Raw genomic sequence first — 21260 nt, forward strand, 5'->3', positions numbered from 1 at the left:
TGATTAAAAATGAAAAAGAAAAGAAATATCTGTGTTTTCTAGGATTCAGGTTTTTCACAATTATGAAACCAAGACCTTCACAATGTTCAACTAATAAGGAAGCCTGAAACCCCCCATTGTACTCATCTCTTAGGGCTCCTTTTAGGGCTTTAACGCGCTAATTGGCCCCCACGAGCTAGACCTTAATGCCAGCATTTAGCTGGCGTTAGTTCTGGAAGCGTAGTGCGCTGTAATTTCCCGCTTGCGCTAAAAACGCTAGCGCACCTTAGTAAAAACAGCCCTTACTGTTTCTGAATCTGATAATTGTAATGTTTCGAATGGCTAAATAAAGTTTATATATTAAAAAAAAAAAAAAGAAAATGACATTTATAAATAGAAAATGGAAATAGGATGATCTTTTATTAGACTGCTCGCCGTACATGAAGAAGGACACGGTACTACTTGAAAGGGTCCAGAGAAGAGCGACTAAAATGGTTAAGGGGCTGGAGGAGATTGACGTACAGTGAGAGATTGGAGAAACTGGGCCTCTTCTCCCTTGAAAAGAGGAGACTGAGAGGGGACATGATCGAAACATTCAAGATAAAGACAGGTTGTTCACCCTCTCTGAGGTAGGGAGAACGAGAGGGCACTCTCTAAAGTTGAAAGGGGATAGATTCCGTACGAACGTAAGGAAGTTCTTCTTCACTCAGAGAGTGGTAGAAATCTGGAACGCTCTTCCTCAGTCTGTCGTAGGGGGAAAACACCCTCCAGGGATTCAAGACAAAAAGTTAGACAAGTTCCTGCTGATCCGGAACGTACGCAGGTAGGGCTAGTCTCAGTTAAGCAGCTGGTCTTTGACCAGAGGGCTGCCACGTGAGCGGACTGCTGGCACGATGTGATCGACCTGGGAAATAGGGGATTAAAAGGTTAGCTAAGAAAGAGGAAAGCCCAGAAATTGATTCTGGTTTAACATAATATTAGAGAACAGGACCCAAACACCGTCCGTGTTTCGGCGTACACGCCTTCCTCAGGGGGATCCTACAATAAGAAAGACGTAATGAGGGATGGATCCGGAAAAAGTAGCCTGTTGTCATGTGGAGCAGCTGATCTTAATTCCCAAGGGTCGGCTCAACTATTTTTCCAAGTTGCTGGCAGACAGGGAAGCAATGAAGGCAGCACTCAGCAGCGACATCTACTGGTCAGACATAGGGTGCACACCTTACCTGATTCAAGAGCAGGGGTTCTCAACCAAGTCCTCAGGGCACACCTAGCCAGTCAGATTTGCAGGATATCCGCCGTGAATATGCATGAGATAGATCTGCATGCAGTGCCTTCATTGTATGCAAATCTACCTCTTACATATTCATTGGGGTATCCAGAAAACCTGGCTGACCGGGGTGTCTCCAGAACTGTCATTACAATGCTTGTCTTTATCAGTTGGAGAGGGGCAGGGCCAGCTCAGTCTATGGACCAGGTGAGGCACAGGCCCAAGGTGCTGGCAATAAAGGGCACCAAAATCCCAATCCAGTGTCCACCATCTTTTCCTTCCCCTTTGCGAACAGGGAGAGGGAGAGAGAAAGAGATGTCAGATTAGGTTTCAGGATTTTAGTATCCTTATTCACCAGCATTGGGGGGAGGGAGACTCAAGATAGAGGGGGAGTTACTGGGAGGAAGGTGCCAATTGCAAAAGTTGTCTAAGATGCCAAAGTCCCTTGAGCCAGCCCTGGGAGGGAGGAATACAAAAAGAGAATAGACCTTGGTTAGCTGTTAAGGCACCATTGCTAACCAGATCCAGCCTTTCCTGCTGCTGAATGATCATACACTCTCATGTTACATAAGAATGTAAGAATAGCCTTACTGGGTCAGACCAATGGTCCATCAAGCCCAGTAGGCCCGTTCTCACAGATGGCCAATCCAGGTCATTAGTGCCTGGCCAAAACCAAAGAGTAGCTACATTCCATGCTACCGAGCTAGGGCAAGCAGAGGCTTCCCCATGTCTTTTAATAACAGACTATGGACTTTTCCTCCAGGAATTTGTCCAAATCTTTCTTAAAGCTAGCTATGCTATCTGCTTTTACCACAACTTCTGGCAACGTGTTCCAGATCTTAACTATTCTCGGAGTGAAAAAATATTTCCTCCTATTGGTTTTAAAACTATTTCCCTGTAACTTCATTGAGGACTCCCGAGACTACAACGGGAACTCCCCACAGCCATTTCCTATCGGCGATCTGCACAGGGCAGGAGCGTAGGAAGATCACTCCTGCCCTGAAAGCCTGCTAGACCACCAGGTGAGCCCGGGATGCCGGGGGGAAGGCTAAACATTGGTTGTTTTTTCTTTTTTTCCTCTTCCCCCAAAATTCGCGAATAGTGAAATCGCGATTGGCGAAACCGCGAAAGGGGGAGGGGGAAGTGTATTATTTACTAGACCAAAGTTTTGGTCTCAGTCTTCACCTGCTGGTTGTGATGAGATATTACTAATGTGACCATACGTCCCATTTTGAACGGGACCATCCCGTTTTTTTAGCTCACCTGTCCCGTATGTCCCCATGAACAGTTTTCAGAATGCCAAAATGTCCTGTTTTCAGAGAGCGTCCCGAAGCTGTGCGTGGGGACAACGGGGCAGGCGATTGCAGAACCTGGCCTCTCTCCCTGCTTCCCCGCCACCGCAAGCAACAGGACCAGTCGAGGCGAGTACAGCGACTGCACAATGACCGGCCTAGAAGTCTTCACACAACGTCAATTCTGACGTCAGAGAGGAAGTTTTGGACAGCCAGGCAGCGATTGGCTGGCCTGGAACTTCCACTCCGACGTCAGAAAAAGGGACAAAATTACATTGAAAATGGGGAAAGCAGAACAGACACAACTGTATCCATGCGTGCAGAAGGAAAAAACTGTAGAGGGCGCTAAAACTGAACAGTAAATAGACCATCGGCAGAGTGAAAAATCGGGAGTGGATTCCTTCTGCAACCATGCGGCTAAAGGGAAATAACCCTACTGTCACCTATTGCACTGGAACAGAAAATCAGTAACTCAGCCCTGTGTCTGAAGAAAATGCAGATAATGCAATCCTTACCTAGAGACCTCAGGATCTCATAATTCTCCTTCATTACCTCCCGGTGAAGCTCCTTCTGCCCTTCATCTAAATACTCCCACTCCTCCTGAGAGAAGGAGACGGTGATGTCCTCAAATGTCACCATCACCTGAAACACAAACCAGAAACACACTCAGTGTCTCTGACTTAACTTAACCATTTCCAGATGTTGTCTCTTAGGCTCCCTTAAAGTTTCTTAAATCTTATATATGTAAAACATTTGAAATTAAATACAAATCATTCTCTCACACATCATTCATAGGGATCCCTTCACACACAACACGGTTTATTGCATTCATAAGATACATATAACTATCTCTATTCAAAAATGTGAAACCCTATATCTTCCACAAGCCAGACTGAGAGGTCTGCTATTATTTAGAGCCATGAAAATCAAGGTGGGAAACTGCACAAAGATGCAGAGAGGACAGAGAGAGACAGAAAACAAGATGGCGTCATTAATACCTCTATGTATATATTATGTATATCTACACCTGATTTCCACATGGTCCTGCCCCACCTAACTCCTCACCACAAACAGTGAATTCCCCTTTTTCCTGGTCTTTTGTTTATCATCCTAACTTTTTCCAAGTTTTTAAAGTGTTTGCATGTATATAAGACCCTCCTGACCAGAAATAGAAAGGTCCTGCTACTGCTTCTACGTAGTTTGTGCCAAACCAGGCCTTCTTCAGCATCCAATGCTCTAATGCGCTGAAACCATTAAGCAGACTGTATTTAAATTTGGTCATTTAGAATTCCCCAGCAAAAGTAAAAAAACAGGTGTCAGACACATTTATCAAACAGAACAAATAACACCAGGTCCTGGGGCAGCGTTAGAAGGCTTGGTTGAGAGAAGGGATATCTAATGACACCCCTTCTGACCCCCCCTGCCCCAATCAGGCTTCCTGTGCTGCCCCCACCCATTTAAAAAAATGTTCTTGGTGGTCTAAGAGACCCTTCCTGGCCCTCTCAGAAAATCCCTGGTGGTCTGGAGCAGTGTTTCTCAACTCGATTCTGGAGTCCCCCTTCCAGTCAGGTTTTCAGGATAACCACAATGAATATGCATGAAAGAAATTTGCATACACGGCCTCCATTTCTTTCATGCATATTCATTGCGGATATCCTGAAAACCTGACTGGCAAGGGGGTATTCCAGGAACACGTTGAGAAACACTGGTCTGGAGAACCCTCTGATCCTAAGACAGATGCCCTCCTGTTCTAGTGGACCCTGACTTACCTCCACTAAAAAAACCCATAGACAAAGCTCTTTTCTGATGCTCTACACAAGTGGAGGAGCAAGAGGAGAGCTGCTGTATGCCAGATCCTGCTCCTCTATTGTGCTGACATTGCTACAAATACTACTTATTTCTAGAGCAACTACATTCTCTGTCCCTAGGGGGCTCCCAATCTACGTTTTTGAACCTGGGACAATAGAGGGTTAAGTGACTTGCCCAGAGTGAGGAGGAGATGCACTGGGAATTGAACTCAGTGTGTGCAGAATTCCCCCAGGAGAAAAATTATACACCTCACACTCACTTGTGACAAGAAACAGACAATAAGAGTGTCTTAAAGCAGAATGAGCAGCTGCTGTGTGAGGGAAGGAGAATGAGGAAAAAGAGTCTGGGGAGTGGAGGGAGCAGTGCCAGGAAGGAGAAAGTAAAATTGTCCTAAAGCAGGGGGAGAATGAGGAAGAAGAGCCTGGGGAGTGGAGGGAGCAGTTCCAGGAAGCAGAGAGTGAGATTGTCCTAAAGCAGAAGGAGAATGAGGAAGAAGAGCCTGGGGAGTGGAGGGAGCAGTGCCAGGAAGCAGAAAGTGAGATTGTCCTAAAGCAGGAGGAGAATGAGGAAGAAGAGCCTGGGGAATGGAGGGAGGATTGCCAGGAAGCAGAAAGTGAGATTGTGCTAAAGGAGGAGGAGAATGAGGAAGAAGAGCCTGGGGAGTGGATGGAGCAGTGCCAGGAAGCAGAAAGTGAGATTGTGCTAAAGGAGGAGGAGAATGAGGAAGAAGAGCCTGGGGAGTGGAGGGAGCAGTGCCAGGAAGCAGAAAGTGAGATTGTCCTAAAGGAGGAGGAGAATGAGGAAGAAGAGCCTGGGGAGTGGAGGGAGCAGTGCCAGGAAGCAGAAAGTGAGATTGTGCTAAAGGAGGAGGAGAATGAGGAAGAAGTGCCTGGGGAGTGGAGGGAGCAGTGCCAGGAAGCAGAAAGTGAGATTGTGCTAAAGCAGGAGGTGAATGAGGAAGAAGAGCCTGGGGAGTGGAGGGAGCAGTGCCAGGAAGCAGAAAGTGAGATTGTCCTAAAGCAGGAGGAGAATGAGGAAGAAGAGCCTGGGGAGTGGAGGGAGCAGTGCCAGGAAGCAGAAAGTGAGATTGTCCTAAAGCAGGAGGAGAATGAGGAAGAAGAGCCTGGGGAGTGGAGGAAGAAGAGCCTGGGGTGTGGAAAGTGAGATTGTCCTAAAGCAGGAGGAGAATGAGGAAGAAGAGCCTGGGGAGTGGAGGAAGAAGAGCCTGGGGTGTGGAAAGTGAGATTGTCCTAAAGCAGGAGGAGAATGAGGAAGAAGAGCCTGGGGAGTGGAGGAAGAAGAGCCTGGGGTGTGGAAAGTGAGATTGTCCTAAAGCAGGAGGAGAATGAGGAAGAAGAGCCTGGGGAGTGGAGGGAGCAGTGCCAGGAAGCAGAAAGTGAGATTGTCCTAAAGCAGGAGGAGAATGAGGAAGAAGAGCCTGGGGAGTGGAGGAAGAAGAGCCTGGGGTGTGGAAAGTGAGATTGTCCTAAAGCAGGAGGAGAATGAGGAAGAAGAGCCTGGGGAGTGGAGGAAGAAGAGCCTGGGGTGTGGAAAGTGAGATTGTCCTAAAGCAGGAGGAGAATGAGGAAGAAGAGCCTGGGGAGTGGAGGGAGCAGTGCCAGGAAGCAGAAAGTGAGATTGTCCTAAAGCAGGAGGAGAATGAGGAAGAAGAGCCTGGGGAGTGGAGGAAGAAGAGCCTGGGGTGTGGAAAGTGAGATTGTCCTAAAGTAGGAGGAGAATGAGGAAGAAGAGCCTGGGGAGTGGAGGGAGCAGTGCCAGGAAGCAGAAAGTGAGATTGTCCTAAAGCAGGAGGAGAATGAGGAAGAAGAGTCTGGGGAGTGGAGGGGGTAGTGCCAGGCTCAGTCCTTCTTCTACCTGCTGTGCCATCCTCCTGCCCTTCTCCGCAGCACCAGCTCCAGCCTTGGCTCCTAATGGAGGGAAAAGAGACAAAGGCAGGAAAAAGAAGAGGGATCTGCATCCCCCCCTTCACTCCTTCCCAGGAGTCTGACCAATCAGTGCCAGAGAGACTTGAAAGACCGCCTCCTCCTGACTCCACCCACATGAGCATTCTCCCCTTCTATGCCTTCCTAGGAGCATTCTGTTCCTGACCAATCCTAAGGTGGAATGTACATTCCAATCAGTGTCATAGGGTGTCATATTGTCCCTCTGTCTCCTCCTTCAGGAGTCTTTTGACCAATCAGTGGAAGGGGCGGAGTCTGATACTGACTGGGTCTCCCTCTCTTCCTGACACATGAGAGCAGAGAGAGGAAGCACCAACTCCCTCTTTATCTGAGACAGAAACCGCTGCTGCCACCTCTGGCACATTTTTATATTTGTGTTTTGTCCCCTGCAAAGTTTTCAAATTGCAATTGAGCTGACCGAGCAGAGGGATATTTTGACACAATTATTAGAGATAACTGAGCAGCATGAAGCTTATAGTTGTGAAATTATAAAGAAAGAAGGAAAGAGTCAAAAAAAGAAAACCAAATTTTTAAGAGTAGTTCGGTAGGAGCTAGAGAGCGGACGTGTGTGCCTTTAGCTCCCGAACCTCTCTCTCATTATTGGCAGATTTAGTGCTTAATCTAACCAAATTGAGCTTTCGAAGTTGGTTCCGGAGTGGGCCAGTGGGTTGGACATCCTACGAGCGATTCGCCTGAAGGGGACCCTTCGCTATGAGAACCAAGACTACTCCCCGAGGGTTTCTAGTCAGCGCCGAGCTGATCTTTACCACAAACATCTGAAAACTGGCTTTTCTCAAAAAGTATAAGTCTCCCTCCAACTTAGGAATTAAGGAAACTCTTATATCTTGGCATCCCAAGTCCTCTAAATGTTCTTCACACTTCTACCTCTAACCCTCTGTTGTAGTTCCTTCCTATTTCTCCTACTGTAAACCGCGTCGAGCTCTACGAACGTGGAGATGATGCGGTATACAAACCTACGGATTAGATTAGATTAGATTAGTTTGCCTTCCTGTATCCTGCCAAACTGAAGTTCTTTTACGAAGATGCCACCTGCTTTGTGGCTCAGATGGCTATCCCTTCTACAAGTTCGGCACCCCAGTAATGCTCCTGGACTGTTAACTGGTTTCCTGTTTCTTCTGGGTGACTTTTCCCTGAGACTACTCAAGTGGACAGATTTTTGATCTCTTTCCTGCCTCCCCTTCTAACTGTCATGGGCTACCCTGAGCTTCACATTGTTTTAGCTTTTCAATGTTGGTGGCTCTCGTGTCAGGTTTGGGGTTTGTTTGTTTTTTTTACTTCAGCTTTGCCTTGTAACGGTTGAGCCGCCCGCACTGTGGGCACGGTTGCTTGGATGGCTGTACACTTTTCTTTTTTTTTATTTATCATTTTAATTGATCATACAAGCATAATAAACATACTCGAACAGAGATTTGTAATTTCCAAGAATAAAATAATCTAACGTGGAGGCCCACAAAAGACAAAATCATTATTATTTAGTCCACAAATAATATGGAGTTAAAGAATAGAAATAAAAAGAATGAAATAACAATCTATCATCTGAGGAGCATTCACAAAAGGCGCAGGAAGCTGCCAGTTCGCGCTACTCTTTTGGAACGGCAACAGAATCAATTATGATTTCTCTACCTTCTTTAGCCACAATAAATTCTAACAGTTGTTTGGGCTCAAAAAAAAGAAATTTTTCCCACCATAAGTAACACAACATTTTGACGGAAACTTCAAAATAAAGAGATATGACTCTCGGTCTATAAACCAAGAAGTCACTTCTTCTCTTCTGTGTCGCCTTTGAAAAATCAGGAAATAGACGTATAGTTGAACCCCAAAATTGAACATTCAATCTCTATCAAACTCGAGAGCAAAAGGCACCAGAAGGGTCGTCCTTTCCATGACTACATCAAGAGAGCTTTCTAAGAAATTTGTTAAGTCAATTGGTGTACCAGGAAGCTCAGTCTGTGTTGGGGTAGAACTCATTACATTCGTTTTAATAGACAAATATTGGTGGTCATTTTTCACTAGGTAATTGCAAAACTTCACGCATATATTTGCGAATCATTTCAATAGCTGAGATGAAATTCAAAATCCTCAAGTTATTTTTTCTTTGGTAATTTTCAATATGTTCTAATTTCTTCTGAATAACAATATTCAATTGAAGATCACTTGTGAAATTTGTTGTTCATGTCTATGAATAATCTCACCATAGTTTTTCCGGGTTCCCTCTTGGTGTTCTACTTTAGAGTTAATAGAAGTATTGTCTTTCCTCAAAACTGCCACTGCTTTCTGAAGATTAGAATCCATAATTTTCATTGCCTTCCAAATTTCCTCCATACTCACGACAGGAGGTCTTTCTAACCTTCCATAAATGATCACTTCTCCCCCGGTATTCTTTTCTTCAGTCTCCATGCTTGAGATCGGTGTAGAATCTCCGGCTTGATCTTCAACCCCACTGGGTCTCCCAGCCGCTCCTCCAGGGCTACTTGCTTCCGTTTCCTCTATTGGGGACTTCGGCACTGCCTGCAACATGGGACTGGTGGTTCCGGGCTGGCTAGGTGCCTGTCTTCATTCGGGGCTTAACACTGTCCCATTGCCGCTAAGATCCTCCATCAACGGTGGGGGTTCTCCTGATGCTTGCTGCGTCCTCGGTGTAGCAAGCCGAGCCAGACCGTCCAAAGTGGTCTGAACCAACCCCCTCGGAGTCGCGGTCGCTGGAGGCACAGACTGCGTTAAACCTTTCCTCTTTCCCATCATGCCAACTTACACCGCAAGACCGGTAAGTTGGAGAAGAGTCGGTTCGAGACCAAATTAGTCTCGCAGCTCAGCGTGCACGTCTGCTCCTGACGCCATCTTGACTCCCTGGCTGTACACTTTTCATTTGCAGCAAGGCCGTGGTATAAGGGCGATTTGATCGAAACAGCATTTCAAGTGGTTCACATAAGTTTTTACACCTTTTTATATACCCAAAGACTCCCAAGACTTCTGATGCAGGCCGGGAGGCCGAAACATGTACATGTCGGGTCATTGAGTTACTTTGGATGAATAAAGATTTTGGATCAATCAGATGAGTTGAAAGACACTTTTTTGTGCACCTTTCTGATTGGACATTTCCACTTTGATTTGTTCCTTTGTATTTTGTGGATTTGTTTCCCCTGTTTTTTGTGTACACTTCTCCCTCCATATTCGCGGTTTCGATTAGTCACAGTTTTTAGCTTGCTGGCTCCTCCCCCCAAATTACATCAGCTTCGAATAGAGAAATCGCTGATTCCAAGCATTTACAGAGAAAATCGTCGATTCCCAGCACTTTCTTCACTGTGTTTTGTCTCTCCTTCAGCACCAGGCCAGGTCTCTCACCCTGTTATTCACGGTTTCACCATATTCACGATGGGTTTTAATAGAAAACAGCGAATAACATATGAAAAAGTTATTTGCGGTTCTGTTAATCCCTTTTCACAGCGAATACGGAGGGAGAAGTGTATTTGCTTATCTGTTGGCTGACCTTTGAATGATTGCTTGCTCCTCTGCCCATCACCTTGGCTAGATTTCCCTCGAATCTTTGGAAACTGCAGAATGTTGATCTTGCTGTGTTTGCTTTGGGGTATTTGAGTTCCATATGGAGTGGGTTTGGGGGCACTCGTATGGGTATGTGGTATGCTTGGTGGTTGAGTGATTGAATGCTCCTCTGGTGTGTTGCTTGGGATCGGCATGTGGCAACGGTGGTGCGTCGGGGGGATGGGAGTTTCTCATATTCACATTTCTGAGTGGGTGGGTGGTTTTTTGTTCTGGAGGGGTTTGGGCGGCCATGTTGAGTTCAGCCTGTGGAATCGGAGGCTGGTGGGAGAGTGGGTTTGAGTGTATATGGGGCTGTTAGGACTTTGTTTGTGGGGTGGCTGCGTCTCCTAAGGGTTTTTCGCAGTTTTCTTCTCTTCTTTGGTGCTGCCGTTTCGTAGCGGGGTCTTTGCTTGCACCACCTGCGCTTTGGCTGGGTTCTTGGTGGGCCCTGAGTGACTGCTCTTTCTAGCAATACTTTTATTGGTTTGGAGCCTGGAGAGGGGGGATTTGGGTAGCTATGGGCTACCCCGGGTTGTCTTCAGGGACTTAGGTGTATCTGGGGCGGGATGGGGGGTTTCTTTGAGGGGGGCTGGGTGGGTTTTTCTTTTCTGCTGTTTTCGTTTTTTTTATTTTTCTTTTGGTGTTTGTCTTGACCTTACTTTTTGTTTGGGGACATGGCTGGGAGGTGGCTTTTCTGGAGTTTGATGCACCCTTTTTCCATCCTGGGTGTTTTTGATCACTACTCTGAAGGGTGGGTCTTGTTTGTTGCTCAGTCTTCCTTTGATCTTTGTCTTTAGGTGACTATTATGGTCAAACTCATATCTTGGACTGCTAATGGGGTTACCTCTCCTAAGAGTCAAAAGATTTTACAGACCTTGAATAGTCATAAGGCGGATTTTGCCTTTTTACAGGAGACGCACCTGACTTCACTGGAACATGAGAACTTTAATCAATGCTGGGTGGGTGAGTTGATGGGGGCCGAAGCGTTTCATCGCAAAGCTGGAGTTTTGATTTTAATTCGGAAGACCATGGATGTGACGGTGAAGGATGTGTAGTTGAACCCCTCTGGGCAATTTGTTTTGGCCCATATTGTTCTGAATCGCACATCTTTGCTCCTCTACAATATTTATGCGTCAAATGTTTATGAGAAAGTCTTCTACAGCCATTTTTTTTAAGGCCTTGAGTCAGTACCCCGGACACCTATGGTGCTGAGGGAGGGGTGGGGGGTGGGGGGGACTTTAACCTCATGCATGATCCGAGTCTTGACAAGTCTAATCCTCACCCACCGGATCGTGTGGATTCTACCAAGGGCATTCCTTACCTTTGTTACTGGGGTTCACATTGGCATGGTGGAGTTTAAATTGTCCTCCTTTGCAGATGATCTTCTGGTCCATCTTATTAATCCGGCGACCGTCCTACCCACTCTACTGATGGTGATGGCTGAATATGGTGATTTTTCAGATTTTCGGTTAAATCTGGATAAGTCCTTAGCCCTTCCCACATCCCGTATGGTCCGTGATAATTGGGTGGGTACCTTCCCGTTGAAGTGGGCGGATTCAGCTTTTCGTTATTTGGGTATCCAGTTGACTCCTTCTGCTGCCTCTTTTAGACACGTTAATTTATAATTGCTTTTGATTATACCTGCCGGCGCCTGGATAGTTGGAAGTTTTTTCCCCTTTCTTTGCATGGTCGTATTCATCTTTTTCAATATGATTATTTTCCTGAAATGGCTTTATGTTCTGCAGGTGTTACCTCTTCGTCTATTGCAAAAGGATCTCCATTTGCTCTCTAAGCTTCTCTCTCATTTTTTGGGGGGCGGTAGGAAGCCATGTCTGGCTTTCTGCTATTTGTTAGGGTCCTGGTCGCGAGGGGGAATGGGAGTTCCTGATCTGCGGCTGTATAATCAGGCCTGTTTACTCCTCTTTCTTGGGGATTGGATGTTAGAGCAAGATTTTTATACCTGCTTTGATTATGAGCTGGCTTTTTACCACCCATGGCATTTGTCATCTTTGCTTCATGCCCTGCAGAATTCTCTTCCTTATTATTTACGTTCTAGTTTTCTCTTAGGATCCCTCCTTGACATTTGGTGTTGTGCCTGGGGGTTGTCCGGGGGTGTTGGATCAATTACCCATTCAGGGGAATTTACAATTTCCGCCAGGCCAAACTGATTCTCCCTTTCGTCGTTGGGTTCGGTTGGGTATGACTTTGTTGGCACATGTCCTTGGTCCCAAGGGTGTCCTTCTCCCATGGCGTGATTTTCAACTTAAGGATGAAATTCTGGCTATTGATTCTTTCACTAATTTTCAACTGGCCATTATGTACAATCTTTGGCTGGGGAGGGCCTTCAGATAATAATAATAGCTTTATTTATATCCCGTCATACCTGTTCAGTTCAACACGGTATACAACAAGAACAAGAGATGCTGTAAGGATAACGAGGTTACATCAGTTAGAATTGGGAAGGGGTGGAAGACAGTTGAGTGAATGGGTGGTAGGGTAGGAAGGAATGTATAAGAAGAGGTAAGAGATGAGCGGAATTGAAGGATCAGATAAATTTGTTGAATAAGTGGGTTTTTATTGATTTTCTGAATGAATGGTATGTTGGTGCGTTCAGGATTAGGTCGCTTAAGGTGTTGTTCCAAATCCCTGCTTGAAAGGAGAGTGTCCTGTTAAGGAATCTTTTGAATTTGCATCCTTTGGGAGAAGGAAATGTGAACAGTAAAGTTCTGCGAGAGAGGTAGAGTTTGTCCTGTAGGATGAGGTGTTTCAGGAGGTAGGTAGGTACGGTGTCAAGAAGAGTCTTGAAGCAAAGGCAACCAAATTTGAAGATTATTCTGGCCTCGATAGGTAGCCAATGAAATTTCTTGTAGTATGGGGTGATGAGGTCGGATTTTTTCAAGCCAAAGATTAGTCGGATGGTTGTGTTCTGGATGAGTCTCAGTTTCTTGATGGTTTTTTTGTGAGATCCTAGATAGATTGTTGCAGTAGTCCAGTGAGCTCAGGACTAGAGACTGGACCAACAGTCTGAAAGATGTGAAATCGAAGTATGGTTGTAGTGTGCGTAGTTTCCATAATAAGTGGAAGCATTTTTTGATTAGGATGTTGGTGTCAGTTGATTAGGATAAGTGTCAGTTGCTGATCTAGGGTCACTCCTAGGATTTTGATGGTAGAGTTAATCGGGAAGTCCATTCCATTTAGGTTGATAACCGATTCTGTTGGTTTGTTTGTTGGGGAGGCCATAAATATCGTGGCCTTTTCTGGGTTTAGCCTTAGTTTGGAGTTAGTTGACCATTGTTCTATGTAGTTGATGATTGATGAGATGAAGTGTCTGGTTTCAGTTGACAGTGTATAGAGATGGGGATGATGATTGTGATGTCATCCGCATAGAGGTATGATTGGAGGATCAGTTTGGGAAGTTCCTGGCTTAAGGAGGACATGTATAGGTTAAATAGGGTGGGAGATAAAGGGGAGCCTTGGGGGACACCACAGGGGTTGGTCCAGATCTGGAGTAGGTTTGCTCACTGATGACTTGGTAAGATCGGTTTCTTAGGAAGCCTCTAAACCAGTTGAGTACGTGTTCTGAGGTTTAGGGATAAACTGCGTACTTTCTTTGATCAATTTGTGGACGTGGGACTCTCGGTTTCGGCACTCCATAAAGCTTTATGTCTAAATTACTCACCCTCAGTCTGTGTCTAGAATGACAACACCCCCTCCCTTATCAGCTGGACAAATGATAATGCTATTATCAGTGGCCAAGGAATGTAAGGCCACTTGTTGTTGACGAGAAAGATTGAAACGTATGGGAGAGTGATGTTGTCCATTTCCTTCAATATTAAGTTTTCAAAGGCCTGAATGTGGGGATCTATGGTGCCAGGGAGGCACCATGTGGATTTCACTTGCAATTTAAGATCACTAGATTCAAATTGATCCACTGGAATATCATCTTTTTGGTGGAATCTTCTTTTGAAAAAATTTTTTAAGTTTACATTTCCTAATGAACTTAAATAACGCTATCCTTGTATCAAAGGGAATGATAAGAACTTGTTGGTACGAATGAAAGGCCTTTATTTAATTACTGACTGTTCAATGGGTGAGAGTGACCTGTGGGAGAGGTTGAAAATATTAGATGTTAGGGTTGATTTCTTGTATGCTTGGATCTGACTGGTCTCTTTGGGTTTGGTTTTGGTCCCCCTGGAAGAATGGACATTAGGACCCTTCTGCTGTCTTTTATCATCATCAGATGTATCAGATGACGTTTGTGTGTTTGTAGGGGCGATTTACACGCCTTGGATAGACAAATCCCTTTGATATGATCTAATTTCTTCACGGCGTAGTTTTCCTCAAGTCCTCCCTGAACCCCTCTATTTTGGTGTTAAATTCTTGTAAAGATTTACTATATTCATTTGCCGTCAGGCTTCTCTCGAAACCTTCCTAGGCCTGTTGGTACTCACTGTGGTATGATTGGAATTCGATTAGTGGTTTCTATAACCAATAGCATTAGATCCAGTGAGCATTTGTTTAAAATAGCATTCCATTGATCTAAGAACGCTGAATTAATCAAGGAACACCTGTGGTTCAGTCCTCATGCGGAGTCCTTTAACCGACAATATATTCAGCCCATGTGGCTGCGTGTAATTCTGCCCGCACCCGAACTATTTGCAATGACTCTAAATAGTCCCAGTCCGAGGGTATAGAAATATATCACCTGAATTCAAATAAATGAAATGATGACAGCAGTGCCCCATAGTAGTTAGGTAGCAACTTCGTTTTTACCAAAAAACAGGGATCTACTACTTTTATAAGCGTCAGTTAAATCCTGTTATGATAGTGAAAGAAAACTGACTGTGATACACACCAATTTCAATTTTATTTTGGAATTATAAGAAAAAATAATATCACCAGTTCTCAGAGAGTGACTATTTCAATTGAATATGCAGTGACTGGATGGTCAACTCTTGTCCCAAGAGGGGGTATTACTCTCTCTTCAGACTTTCCCTTCTCTGAGCGTACTTTAAAGTAGTTTCACTCTCTTGAAATTGGTGTGTATCAAACTCAGTTTTCTTTCACTATCACTGTAACCATCTTTGGCATTAACTTTTAGCATTCAACTTTTCTTCATTTTTCTGCTTCCTCCTAAAATCTCTCTACTTTGCCATGTCTTCCCTTCCCACCATTCTCTCCTTCTTTATTCTCCCCTATTCCCATCTATCTATAATCAGCATTTCTTCCATTTTCTTCCCTTCCCCACCATTCCCATCCCTGTGCACCATGTCCTCCCTATCCTATGATCTGATATCTGTCTTCCCCCCTTTCCCCCTCTTATTGTCTGGAATCTTTATCATCTCCTTCCTTTCCTTCCCCCTCCCCACCTTTGTGGTCTGGCATCTTTCTGTCTTTCCCTAGTCTGACATCTCTCTCCCTTCCCCTCCTCCTGTCTGAAATCTGTGTTCAGCTGCACAAAACACAGCAACTTTGCCTTGACAGTTCCATCATTACTGGAAATTACAAATCTCCCATGATAGCATAACACACCCACCAGCTATATTTCCTTACCACTTCTAACGGGAAAGGGAATGGAAACTTGTATACCTCCTTTTTGTGGCTTTGGCATTTCAAAGCTGACCTTCAAAGCGGTGGGCACTGGAGGATTAAGTGACTTGCCCAGGGTCACAAGGAACAGCTCCGGGATTTGATCTGGGTGTAGAGGCAGAAGCTCTACCAGTGAGCGATGCAACCGGAAGATTCATATCCCAGAGGGAAATCAGATGGACATGCCTGTGTACATAAAAATGTGTGACAATCTCTGTCTAGGGACGTATTATACCTATATCCTGGCCAAGCTCACTACAACCCCCTATCTGCTGATAACAAGGACTGACCGTCAGAATTTCATACGTATATACAGTTTATATAGAAAAGCACTTTAGATACAGACAGCAAAGAGCAAATAAATCAATGGGAAATAGTTTTTATCGTTCTTCTAAATTCAGTGTGAAGTGGTATCACTAACACCCCCTCCTGGCAAATAGCCTCACAGTAACTGAGTGATGACGGAACCAGTACCATACGACCAGCTGTGTTGGCACAGAAGTCAGGGAAGTCTCTGGGTCACTCCTTCCATCTCAGTCTCATCTTTCCTTTTGGGGTTTTGTTCCTTGGTCTTTGCACAGTCTTAAATACACTCTCTTATTAGTGGGCTGAGAAGTCGATCCTCGTGCAGAAGAAGGAAGAGTCAGAACCGTGGGTAGTCTGGTGAAGCTGGGGTGTATCACAAGGCACGGAGGGATCCCCCCAGCTCACAGCCTTCCTCTTCTCCATAGCTTCCACCGGGATAACAACGCTAGACACAGAGACGCTTCAGACTTCTTGTTTTTTCTGTTCAATAATGTTTTATTGACAAATTTATCAGTACAAGTAGAAAACAATAGCCAAGATAACAAGCTTGCAGGAAAGAAATACTCATAGAATAGATATTCCCCGACCTGGCTGGTTTTACACTTTATACTAAATCATTGAAATGGTAACACTGTGAATATTTCTCCGTACTATAATCATTTTTAACACACCCGACCATACTTTATTAAAGATGACAGAGTATTCTGTTTTTCCGCTGTAGCCTTTTAAAATCTAGCATAAAGACAAACCGTATTTCACCATAGATTATAATTCAGAGATGAGACAATATTGTTTTCAATGCAATTAACAAAAGGGATTTAAACAACTTTGTTTCATATTTGTCTAAGGTTGATTCAATAGAAGATCCACCAAAATATTATAACTGAATAGGAGAGAGAACCTGTAATTGGTAAAAGCTTCCATCTAGTGGACCATATCTCAGACCAATATGGTTGTCGCAATGGACAGTTCAATAACTGTGATCCAACATTACATGACCAACATACATTGGAACTAGAGCGAGAGCATTTAGGTAATTGATCTGGTGTCCAGTCTGCTCTGTGATAAAGAAAACGCACCATTTGCATGGTGCCGATGCTTTAAAGACTTAAATGAGGATAGCCATATGTCATTGGAGCTAAGAGAGGGGAGTGTGGTAGATGTGTCCCTTGACCTTACCTGGTGGTCTAGTGGTAAGTCTGACTTCTGTACGCAAATTAATGGAAACGCTTTTAAAACAGAGAATGGTCAAGTGTCTGGAATCCTATGGATTACATGACCGGAGGCAACAAGGATTCACTAGAGGTAGGTCTTGTCAGACAAATCTGATCAATTTCTTGACTGGGTGACCAGAGAATTGGGTAGAGGATGTGCGTTAAATGTGGTGTATTTAGATTTTAGCAAAGCCTTTGACAGTGTTCCATGCAGATGTCTAATAAATAAACTGAGTGTCCTCGGGATGGGTCCCAAAGTGACGGGCTGGGTCAGGAACTGGTTGAGAGGAAGGTGACAGAAGGCAGTGATCAATGGAGATGGCTCTGAGGAAAGGGATGTTACCAGTGGTGGGCCTCAAAGTTCTGTTCTTGGCTCTGTTCTTTTTATCATTTTTATAAACGATCTTGCTGAAGGACTGTCAGGTAAGATTAGCCTCTTTGCAGATGATACAAAAATCTGCAATAGTCACCCCAGATGGTGTGAATAACATGAAGAAACACCTGCTGAAGCTTGAAGAATGGTCTGAAATTTGGCAGCTAAAATTTAATGTTATGAAATACAAGGTCATGCATTTAGGCTGCAAAAAACACGAATGAATGGTACTGTTTAGGGGTGAAGAAATTATCGAATCTAATCTTCCATTTGTGAATCGCACAAACTTATACAAGCTCAAGGCGACAGATCTCAGAGGACATGGGGAAGTAGAGGGGACATGGAGAAGCAAGGGGAGGGGCCTAGAAGTATACAGAAGCTGAAAGAGTTAAATGTCAAAGAGGTGGGTCTTTAGGATTTTCCTCATTCCAGGTTTTTACACCCAGATAAGTTAGCATAGAGTGGAAAATTCGCTTGTAGTGGAGGTATTTTGTGGATGGCCGGTTTAGTTGAATTCTTCTTGATGTCAACCAAACAGTGGAGAAACAGTTGGCTGCTGAGTTTCCGTACAGAATCTGGTGTAGGATACATGAGGTTTTGACAATTATTCGGGATGATATTGGGAGCCAGAGTAGTTGCCTGATGAAGGTTGTGATTGAATCACATTTCTATAATATGTAGATCAGTCTAACGACTGTGTTCTGGATGAGCTACAGTTTGTGGATAAGAAGGGTGTTGATGCCAAGATAGGCGGAGTTGTAATAGTCCAGTTGAGGTAAGACCATCCATCTGAACGATCAGAGTAAAGAGCAGGACTTGGGTGTGATTGTAGGTGATGATCTTAAGGTGGCCAAAACAGGTTGAAAAGATGATGGTGAAAGCTAGAAGGATGCTAGGTTGCATAGGGAGAGGTATGGCCAAGGAGGTATTGATGCCCCTTGTGACAATCCTGCAACCCCCGAGGCTTGTCACAGAGAGATTTGGGAGGAATTACAAGCCCAGATGCAGGAGGGCGAACCAAATCAGAGCCCGGGGGAGTAAGTCAGCTGACTATCCTGTGGACTTGGAGGGAGAAAGGGAAGCAGGTCCAGAAAGCTGGGACTGCTCTGATAATGTCCTGAGGTCAAACAGTAAAGATTGGCCTTATGGGTTTGCAGAGTCTGTGAAGCAGAAGGCAGCACAGCAGGGTGCTTGGAGAACAGTTTCAAGCCAAGGGAAGACAAGTTTCTCCCCTGCAGCAAAAGGAGAGTGGTTTCTTCCCTCAGCTTAAACGGAGTCTCTCTAATGAGCTAAGGAGAGCAGGAGGGGAAGCAGGCAGAGGAACGGAAGCCAGAACGAGGAGGAGCCTCAGACCAGAGGAAGGAACTCTATGGGAGTCTATGCTGACTGAGGAGCAGTCAGAACCACTGGCAGTGAATGACTGGATCATGGAGGAGGACCAGGTTAGAAACCTTTCTGTAGATCCATGCTTGCCTGAGCCTATGATAATAGAAGCCAGTGATACTCCCTCTGAATTCCAATCTGAAGGAATGGAGATTTCCTAGCCTGGGAAAGTGTGATAAGAAAGGTATCTTTCCAACTTACCTGTTCTACCTTATGTTAGGAACTGTTGAATTGGTAGGACAGAAGTTAATCCTGATGGTATGCCTGTGTAAAGCATAATAGTGTAGCTCTGCTCATTCAAGCTCCGAGTGAGGAGACAGCTGGAAGACTCTGGTGTCCTATTACAAACCTCTGTACCTGCTTGCAAACTATTCATTAATCTCCTTAAGCAAACTGTGATGCCTCATTATCTCTGTGTGCCTTAGGAGCTGGGTAAAGTTAGCTTAAGGACTGTGCTGTTTGCTATGCTGGTTACCTGCACTGCTAACCTAAAGAATTACGACCTATAACTTTCTTTAGCAACACTATTTGAAGTGAAAGTATCTTGGACTTTGAGGGCAGAATGCCTGTTTCAAGAACAAGCTCTGATGAAGAGAAATTGCTGGGGGACTATGTGGGCATTTGAGTAAAGCCCAGAGCAGGGAACATTATATTTTGGATTTATGAAGAATCTTTGTTTTGTGCAACCCTTTTTTTTTCCACCACTGAAACAGTGTTATTGTGTGTTGCTGAGGCTGGGTGCCTAAATAAAGTTCTCAGTTTTGGATTTAAATCATTCTGTCTACTGGACTGTTTGTACTAAAGCACACTTCAGCTGTTCCAGGGGGTATCCTGCTTGAGAGGTGGCCCTACTTCAAAGGGGCTCACGCCAGGGTGTCAGAATACGTCACTGCCTAGCTACCAAAATCCGCTCAGCCAGAGACTAGGTGGTGACACCCTGTATAAGACTTTGGTGAGACCTCATTTAGAATATTGTGTACAATTCTGGAGGCCCACACCTTCAAAAAGATATAAAACGGATGGAGTTGGTCCAGAGGAAGGCTACTAAAATGGTGTGTGGTCTTCATCATAAGGCGTATAGGATCAGACTTAAAGATCTCATTCTGTATACTTCGGAGGAAATGGCAGGAGAGGGGAGATATGATAGAGATGTTTAATCCAATCCAGTTCTTTAGCTTTATATATCGGGTCTTTCCCAAAAGGGAGTCAATCCGGTTCACAAAATTAACCCAAAAGGGTAAGAGAAATAATTAAATACCTACGTTGTGAAAATGCACATGAGGCGAGTCTCTTTCATTTGAAAGGAATCTCTGGAATGAGAGGGCATAGGATAAAGCGGTGATAGACTCAGGGGTAATCTAAGAAAAAACTTTTTTACAGAAGGTGGTAGATGCGTGGAACAGTCCTCTTGAAGAAGTGGTAGAGACAGACGTTGTCTGAATTCAAGAAAGTGTGCAATAGGCACGTGGGATCTCTTAGAAAGAGGAAGATAGAATTGTTACTGCGGATGGGCAGACTGGATGGGCCATTTGGCCTTTATCTGCCATCAGGTTTCTATGTTTCCTCAGTAAGATAGAGACCTCTTTTTTGTGGTAATAGAAGTGAACTCTTTCCAGCATCTTGATCTCACTCCTGTCTGGGTTATCTGGTTTACTGGCAATATTCCCTTTTCACTAAAATATTTATCACACTAAGAATATGAAAATGGATTCTCTCCAGTGTGAATTCTCTGGTGTCCTGTGAGGTTTGTCTTATCATGAAAGCTTTTACCACACTCAGTACATGTAAATGGTTTCATTCCAGTGTGGATACTCTGGTGCCTTGTCAGGCCTCCCTTCTGACTAAAGCGCTTGCCACACTCAGCACATGAAAATGGTTTCCTCTCCAGTGTGAATACTCTGGTGTCTTGTCAGGCTTCCCTTCTGACTAAAGCTTTTACCACACTCAGTACATGTAAATCGTTTCTCTCCAGTGTGAATTCTCTGGTGTCCTGTGAGTTTTGTCTTATCATAAAAGCTTTTACCACACTCAGTACATGTAAATGGTTTCTCTCCAGTGTGAATTCTCTGGTGTAATGTGAGTGTTTGCTTATCATAAAAGCTTTTACCACACTCAGTACATGTAAATGGTCTCACTCCAGTGTGGATACTCTGGTGTCTTATCAGGCTTTCCCTTCTGACTAAAGCTTTTGCTACACTCAGTGCATGAAAATGACTTCACTCCTGTGTGGCTTGTCAGGTGAATTTTGAGCTGTTGCTTGGTTGTGAAGCTTTTACCACACTCGGTACATGTAAATGGTTTCACTCCAGTGTGAATTGTTTGGTGTCCTGTAAGGTCTGTCTTATTATGAAAGCTTTTATCACACTTGGTACATGTAATGGTTTCTCTCCAGTGTGAATTCTCTGGTGTGCTGTGAGTGTTTGCTTATCATAAAAGCTTTTACCACACTCAGTACATGTAAATCGTTTCATTCCAGTGTGGATACTCTGGTGTCTTTTCAGGCTTCCCTTCTGACTAAAGCTTTTG

At 44.4% G+C, this 21260-nt stretch overlaps 3 protein-coding genes across 5 annotated transcripts in view; 1 reads left to right on the forward strand and 2 right to left on the reverse strand.

Annotated features, from left to right (window-relative positions):
- LOC117354732 (oocyte zinc finger protein XlCOF6-like) overlaps window positions 1-6279 on the reverse strand; it is a 31855-nt gene extending 25576 nt beyond the window's left edge. The window contains exons 1-2 of the mRNA XM_033932672.1: window positions 6223-6279; window positions 3054-3180 (exon numbers count right to left, since the gene is read on the reverse strand). Of these exons, the coding sequence (XP_033788563.1) occupies window positions 3054-3180; window positions 6223-6234 (139 nt within the window). The 5' untranslated portion in view covers window positions 6235-6279. The remainder of the gene's footprint in view (window positions 1-3053; window positions 3181-6222) is intronic.
- The window catches only part of LOC117354717 (zinc finger protein 850-like), a 948741-nt gene that overhangs the window by 382734 nt on the left and 544747 nt on the right, over window positions 1-21260 (forward strand). The gene's annotated exons all lie outside the window — the stretch shown is intronic.
- The window catches only part of LOC117354718 (zinc finger protein 585A-like), a 314357-nt gene that overhangs the window by 221598 nt on the left and 71499 nt on the right, over window positions 1-21260 (reverse strand). The gene's annotated exons all lie outside the window — the stretch shown is intronic.

Source organism: Geotrypetes seraphini, chromosome 2 (assembly GCF_902459505.1).
Source record: "Geotrypetes seraphini chromosome 2, aGeoSer1.1, whole genome shotgun sequence".
Classification (NCBI taxonomy): Eukaryota; Metazoa; Chordata; class Amphibia; order Gymnophiona; family Dermophiidae; genus Geotrypetes; species Geotrypetes seraphini.